General features: G+C 44.1%; 1 protein-coding gene across 1 annotated transcript in view; it reads right to left on the bottom strand.

Moving 5' to 3' along the window:
• Positions 1-7,500, bottom strand: part of LOC310781509 (forkhead box protein J3-like) — a gene marked incomplete at its 5' end in the record, with an annotated part of 56,268 nt that overhangs the window by 22,493 nt on the left and 26,275 nt on the right. Inside the window, one exon of the mRNA XM_083642153.1 lies at positions 5,517-5,600. Within this exon, the coding sequence (XP_083498279.1) occupies positions 5,517-5,600 (84 nt within the window). The remainder of the gene's footprint in view (positions 1-5,516; positions 5,601-7,500) is intronic.

The following is a 7,500-nucleotide window of genomic DNA, read 5'->3' as shown; positions in this document are numbered from 1 at the left end:
AAAGTTCACGAGACATTTTCTGCGCTTGATAAGATAAATTAAGCCATCTCCACCCATGCATTATTCAAGTATATGAAATGTATTCAGCCGCAGTTCATGTTGTCGTCCCCCCAATGAGCTAACGTGGGTTAACTGAGGATATGAGAAACTATTCAGAGATCAGTGGAGGGCTAAAATTGACGCGTGCAAAAAAAGGAAAAGAAAATGAGGACGCCCCCCCCACCCCTCCCGCCCCCCCGACTCCTTTCAGGGTCCGAGACAGCTCGCCTGCCTTCCCAAACTGCTTACAGTAAGAGGATTGGTCGGTAACAATGCAATCTTTAATTTATGATAAACTCCCAGGGAAAGAAAGGGGTTGTGGGTTTCCTGGCGGAGGCACTTAAAAAGAAGACAACAACAGAGAGGTGAAGAGAGGAGTGAGACAGCACTGTGGAAGGAGGGGGGAAAAGGGATAGAATAGGTAGGTAGAGAGGAAATTGAGCGGTGACGGACAGACGGACAGGCAGACAGGAAATTGGAAGAGTGATTATGCGTATGAGTGAGGGCACCGGAGACGCAGGTACCAAACTATGTACACACACACAAGAGTCTGTCGACACATTTCTACAATGCATTTATGCAGCTGACGTTTAGCCTCGCTGCTAACTGCAAATCTGTTCATGCGTACAGCCGCTATGGTCAGAGGAGGTAAAAAAGACTGTGACTGTGTAGCCAAAGTGCAACAAAACCCCAATGAAGCAGTCGGACACATTTAGCCCACCTTTTTCTGATGGCAACACGGCTGTAATACTGAGCGCTGAAAAGCTCACTGTTTCTCTTCAGGCCATGTGACAGGCCCACAGTGTGTCATGTGACAGCCCCACAGTGTGTCATGTCACAGTGTGTCATGTGACAGCCCACAGTGTGTCATGTGACAGGCCACAGTGTGTCATGTGACAGCCCACAGCGTGTCTGCCAGTGTACTGTAAGTGAGGCGTAAGAAAAGGGGTCAAAGGGCCCGTCCCTGTAAGACGAGATGACAAGGCTCTGAATTAATTCATGTTTGCAATAAAGAATTAAGAAAAAAAATCGTTTGTGAAGAAAACATGTCTAATGGCAGCCCCGGGGCCTTATGTGTTAATTAACTGGAACACAAGCCTAGAATACTCTCCCTCCTCCCTCTCCTGCTTCTGCTCTCTCTCTCTCTCTCTCTCTCTCTCTCTCTCTCTCTCTCTCTCTCTCTCTTCTGTTACTTATCTTTCCCCTTCCTGCCCCCTGCATCTCGTGACTTCCTCCTCTGCTTTCTCCACCAACTCCTCTTCCTCACCATTTTCCTTCACCTCGATGGAAAACGTCATGAGGTCAAAGGAAAGATGTGGAGGAGAATTCACAAGGGCTTAATTAGGAAAGCACAACCGCGGTGCTAGGAGAATCCGAATGCAATTACAACACTAGGCTAGTATAGGTACGTAGGCTACAGTAAGCTACGCCGGGCTCACAATGCCACTGAGCAACTGAATAACAGCTAACTTACAAGTACAAGTCACGTTGATGTTTGAATTGTGAAATCTGTTTTGAAATCCAGTGCTTGGTTGCAGTGAAAAATGCATTTTTCCCTGCTAGCAAGCTAATGCGGCTATTCCTCGGGGGGGAAGCTGCCGCGAGGTCGGCATTATTGGCCTTCCGCTCATAAAGGATGCTCCAGTGTATCCTTATGCTAAAGGAGCTAAGTCAGGAAGCATTGAAGCACCTTTCCTTCGCGTTTAGAGAATTTGAACGGCACTCATCATGGCTACCACAGATGTACTTCCGGGTCATTTCACTCAGTTAGAAATCTTCCTAAGCAAAAAAAGACTATTTGACCGCAGCCTTTGTCTCGCTCTCCCTTTCTGCATCCTTTCTTCCACCCTTCCCTTTCCCGTTCTGTTTTTCTCTCTCTCTCTCTCTCTCCTCTCTCTCTCTCTCTCTCTCTCTCTCTCTCTCTCTCTCTCTCTCTCTCTCTCTCTCTCTCTCTCTCTCTCTCTCTCTCTCTCTCTCTCTCTCTCTCTCTCTCTCTCTCTCTCTCTCTCTCTCTCTCTCTCTCTCTCTCTCTCTCTCTCTCTCTCTCTCTCCTCCAATGAGCACCTGTGATTGTGCTCTTTGCTGCTCCACGCCTGCTCCGTTTCCCTGGAGATGGGGGAAAGGCTAAGGCAGAGATATATAGGCAGAGGGAGAAAAACAGAGAGTGGAGAGACAGACAGATGAGGAGATGACTGAGATACAGTAGCGCTGGCAGAAATGAAGGATGACAGAGGCAGAGAGACACACAGACAGACACACAGAGAGACACACAGACAGACAGACAGACAGACAGACACACAGACAGACAGACACACAGAGAGACACACACAGAGACACACACAGACAGACTGACAGAGACAAAGGCAGACAACCAACCATGTGCCATTGTGACGCAAGAGGCTGCAAACAACAGACTTATTCCCATTGAGGAGACACAAAGACAAAAAGACACTCATTATATTAGGATACAAAGACAAAAAGACATGTACAACACTCATTATATTACGGATGGAGTGATGGGGCACAGAGGTAGACCAAGGCGGTGGCAGGCCTAGGAGGAGGCACCACGATGTTCACTCAACCAGCTGCCCTGTCTCTGTATGCCAATCATCCCCAATAAGTGCACCACGGGCCGGACCGCCATCCGGATCCGGAACCGGACGCTGTCCTATCCGGACCCGGCCCTATAACCTACGAATCACTTTTACATCTTCACAGAGGTTCTATTTTAACCGGCACGCGCTTTTCAATTTCTAGCCTGTGCAAATGCACAGTACTGGTTTATCAGGCCAGGAAACTCACAGGCCAATTGCATGCATTGTAAATGATCACATGTGATGCTACTCAGCCAATCAAATATGCGACGCGAGGCTGCCTGTGTGGCTGCCGACTGCGAACGACACACGGGAGGAGAGGCGAGAGACATAAGTTCACATGGAAAGTGGACAGCGAAAACAACACTTTGAATAAAGAGTGGACAGACTCTTACATGTATGTCCAATGTTCTCACGGGCAGTTCCATACTAGCATGTCTCATTGTGAAGCGCGACACGATTCTGAACCGTCTATGGAAGCACCTCACATCTTTGAGCAAACACACACGCACTCAAATCTGAACTGAGGGCACACACACATTCACTGACCAAGACTAACAATGTGCTAAAGATAAATAGATAGATAGATAGATAGATAGATAGACAGACAGACAGACAGACAGACAGACAGACAGACAGGTAGATAGATAGATAGATAGATAGATAGATGATAGATAGATAGATAGATAGATAGATAGATAGATAGATAGATAGATAGATAGATAGATAGATAGATAGGTAGATAGATGCTGTACATAGATATATATAGATAGGTAGATAGCTGCTGTAGATAGATAGATAGATAGATAAATAGATAGATAGATAGATAGAATGATTGATAGAATGATTGATAGATTGATATAATAGTCAGTTGTTGACTAAATACAGACATTGATATGAGGCTACTTCAATAAATATGGCACTGAATTATAATGCAGTTTAGACGTTACGATGTTCCGGACCTTTGCTTTAGGAAATCTCTCTAACTGGACCTCTTTAAATATGAATTGAATAGCTGCTGTATGCAGTCAGATGCTTTGGTTCATCCCTGAACAACAGCAGGATTCTGCAGGAGCTGATGCTCTAGTGACTAGAGCTAGCTCTATAAATATGTATATGTACTGTGTCTAGTCTAGTCTATACAGTACATATACATATTTATAGAGCTAGCTCTATAAATATGTATATGTACTGTGTCTAGTCTAGTCTATACAGTACATATACATATTTATAGAGCTAGCTCTATAAATATGTATATGTACTGTGTCTAGTCTAGTCTATACAGTACATATACATATTTATAGAGCTAGCTCTATACATATGTATATGTACTGTGTCTAGTCTAGTCTATACAGTACATATACATATTTATAGAGCTAGCTAGCTAGATGGATAGATACAGCCTCTGTCAATCAATTTTCTAAAACCAATTTTCATTCCTCCTACTATATGTTCTCACAGCTGTACCTGCCATCTTGGCGGGACTTTGGGTAAGCAAATGCCAAAGAACAAGTTGTTTATGTAATAGCTCATTGGCCATTGAGACTTTCTTCAGGCCAAAATGGCGGCAGCGCTGTTGTCAAACACATATCAGCTCTTGCCTTCAATACTCTCTGCAAGTAGGAAACAAGCTGTAGAGTTTCTTTGGCCATTTATTTGGATGCTAGACCATCTCCACAGTGAGTACGCTTCACTTTCTGCAACCAGTTCAGCTCCGCCCACGAAAATACGTAATCGTTGTTTGCAAACAAAAAAATCAGTCTATTCACTCGTATTATCCAAGGCCAAATACAAGAGAACACAACCTGCTGTAAGCAGCACAACACCTGGACCTCTGGGGAACGGATAGAAGTAGGCTAATCTGCTCTGACGGCTTGTTTTTCACTCTTTTTCCTTCAGCTGGTCGAGCTGGAGAAACTCTTCAGGCCACAATGTCTGTTGCCAACTGTTAAACATGGTGGTAGATCTGTAATAATGTAGGCAGCCGTCTCATGGGAGTCTTTAGGCCTGATGATTGCTCTGCATGATCTTATAGGAGCCAAGGAATAGGTCATTTCACAGGACTAGGTGCCCCCTGTGGTGCAACCAGTGCTCCCCTAATGATGTGTCCATCTTCCAGGATGATAATGTCTCTGACCACGCTGCCTAACAAATACAATCGTGATTTCACAAAACACTAGGATGAAATCAAACGCGTGCCATGGCCTCTGCAGTCACCAGATCTAAATGGAACATCTATGCAAGGTTCTGGAGGGCTCTCTTATTCTAACTTTCCTTCTTGAAAACTAGTCCAATATCCCACCACACCACACACAGTTCAAGACTTGTATGACAGCAATCCAATGAGGACTGAAGCTTTCCTGGAAACAAAGCATGGCACTGGTCCTTATTGACTATGTAATCGTTATATTGTTAGGTATAGAGAGCCAAAGTGAACGTCACTTCCTGTTTCAGCTCTGTACCAGAGATTTTCATATACCATTTATTTAACCATAGACATTTCGTAAAATGCGTATTAAAATTGTTTTACCGTACTTGTTCAAACCAAACGGTTCAGATATATTTAGAAACAGGAGAGATCGCATAACATTGCACTCGGACCAAAACGTGAAAAAATGCAGGTTTAAAGAAAATATTTTTTCAATGTTGTTTTTTTAAGTTTTGGTCCAAGTGAAATGTTCTATGGTCTCTCCCGATTCTAAATATAGCTGAACCGTTTGGTTTGACCAAGTAAAACTATTTTTATAAGCATTTTACGAAATGTCTATGGGAAAATAAATTGCGGAAGAAAATCTCTGGTACAGTGCTGAAGCAGGAAGTAGGCGGTCACTTTGCCTCTCTATACTTTGTCCACCCTCTATGTACAGTGCAGTGGCTACTTACCCTTTCTCCAGAGCGTGGCCTCTTCTTTGGCCTGCTGGGTACCGTGTCCTCTTTAGGGTTGGTGTCTATCGCCCAGTAGGAGCCCTGGAGAGTGACAGCAAAACACTTTAAAGGGTCTATGTCTAAGTTCTGGTCCAATGCTGGCCTCAGCACTCTGGCCTCCACAGAGCAAGAGTATCATCAGCCTGGTGATGTCTGGTTGGCCTGTTTCAGAATCAACAGAAATTAGTGCACTATCATGTTTTATACAGTTTTATACAATTTTTCTGAACAACATACGAACAAGACAAAGACACAGGACACAGGAAAAACAAACAAACAAACAAACAAAAACACATGATCAACATTCAGTATTAAGTCATGCTACCAGTCGGGTAAGGTGCTTGTAAGAGGTATTGTGCCTGAGATCCCACACAGGGGGGGTCCCTGGGGAACCAGTCTGGCGAATCACCCATCGCCCCCAACCTCAACGAGCTAAGCTAGAAACGGGTCCCAAATGGCAGAGAATTTCTTAAGTGAGTCGGTCCTCAGGAACCTAAGTCTCTCCATCCGTATAACAGAGGTCATATCCGTCAGCCACAATTGAAAAGAGGGTGAAGAGGGGGACTTCCATTATTTCAGGATTAGTTTCTTGGCAACAGTTGTATTTTTTTGTTTTGTTTGATGGACACTTACTGTGATTAGGATCATGACATTACCACAATTCCTGTTGTCTGTGATTTTTTTGAGCATACGGAAGGCAAGGAGTGGCTGTTTTGTCTGTGAAGTAACACCACTTCCCCAAATTGGCTGATCCATTAAAATGACATCTGTCTGGAGGATTATATGCTGTACATGCTGAGTTCAAAGTCTCAAATTACATTTTCCGATGTGTGGTGGCAAAAACAAATTGTCAGATTTTTGAATGGACCTTGGTGTGGTAGGAGGGCCTTTAAACAACAACAAAAACACAGCCTCGGCCCACGTAAAGCAGAAATATTGCACATTTAACCTTTAACTACATTTTCTGTTTTATGGACACTATGTTTCTGTGCATTTCCCATTGCTATTAACTGCCCTGTAGTTTGAGGTATGACCTATCCTACATGTGCCGTTACCTGCTTACTTACTACCTCATTCATTTTGCATAGTCACAATATTGCACTATTTTACATGCTATTGCACTACTTGTGGTAGAATTTAGAGTAATAATACTAATACTAATACTAATACTACTCTACTAATATTAACAGAGACCATCTTGCAACGGGATGACACCAGCAGCATGACATCGAGATCAAATGAACGTGGGCCAGGAGTGGAAAGTGTGGGGGCCAATGCAGGGGGGCCGGGCCCCCTTGCTCAGATCATTTTCAAACTTGGCCTTCATTTTTATGTCAACTACATACCTGTAAAGTTTCCTAACTGCATCTTGCACGGTTTTGACGCTATCACGTTCGCAAAATCTGTCCACAGACAGACAGACAGACAGACAGACAGACGGACATATAAACACCTGGGAAAGTACTGAAAAGCACTTCTGTGGTAGTCTGCGCTACAGTAGGTGTCTCCAGGACCACATTTTGCCATGATGATCACGACTCACGCTGTCACGGCTGGTAAAAAAAAAAAGACAAACTGCCTTTTATCTGTCATGCCAAAGTCACATCCTTTCCATCTGTTTCTGAATGTCTCCTTCCATCGTGTGGTACAAATAAGTTTGCTTTGTGCCAGCACTCCATGTGGCCGCTTCCCTCCATCTAATGGGGGAAATAGGAGTCACTAAACAGAGATCTCCAGTTACAACACACCAGGTAAAACAAAGGTATCCACCCCCCCACGCTTCCATTTCTTAAACCAATTCTGTAACCAATCAATTTTCTCTGGGCTCAGTTTCCCGGTGGTGCCGGCGCTCGGCGCTCCCCTTCCCTTTCCTCACTCATGAAATCCACTCAAATCCGTTTGATACACAGTGTTAAAACACGGCAGCCTCCAAAACAAACAC

This window comes from Poromitra crassiceps, assembly GCF_964638095.1.
Source record: "Poromitra crassiceps genome assembly, chromosome: 8".
NCBI lineage: Eukaryota > Metazoa > Chordata > Actinopteri > Beryciformes > Melamphaidae > Poromitra > Poromitra crassiceps.
This window is presented reverse-complemented; position numbering and strand designations above follow the sequence as displayed.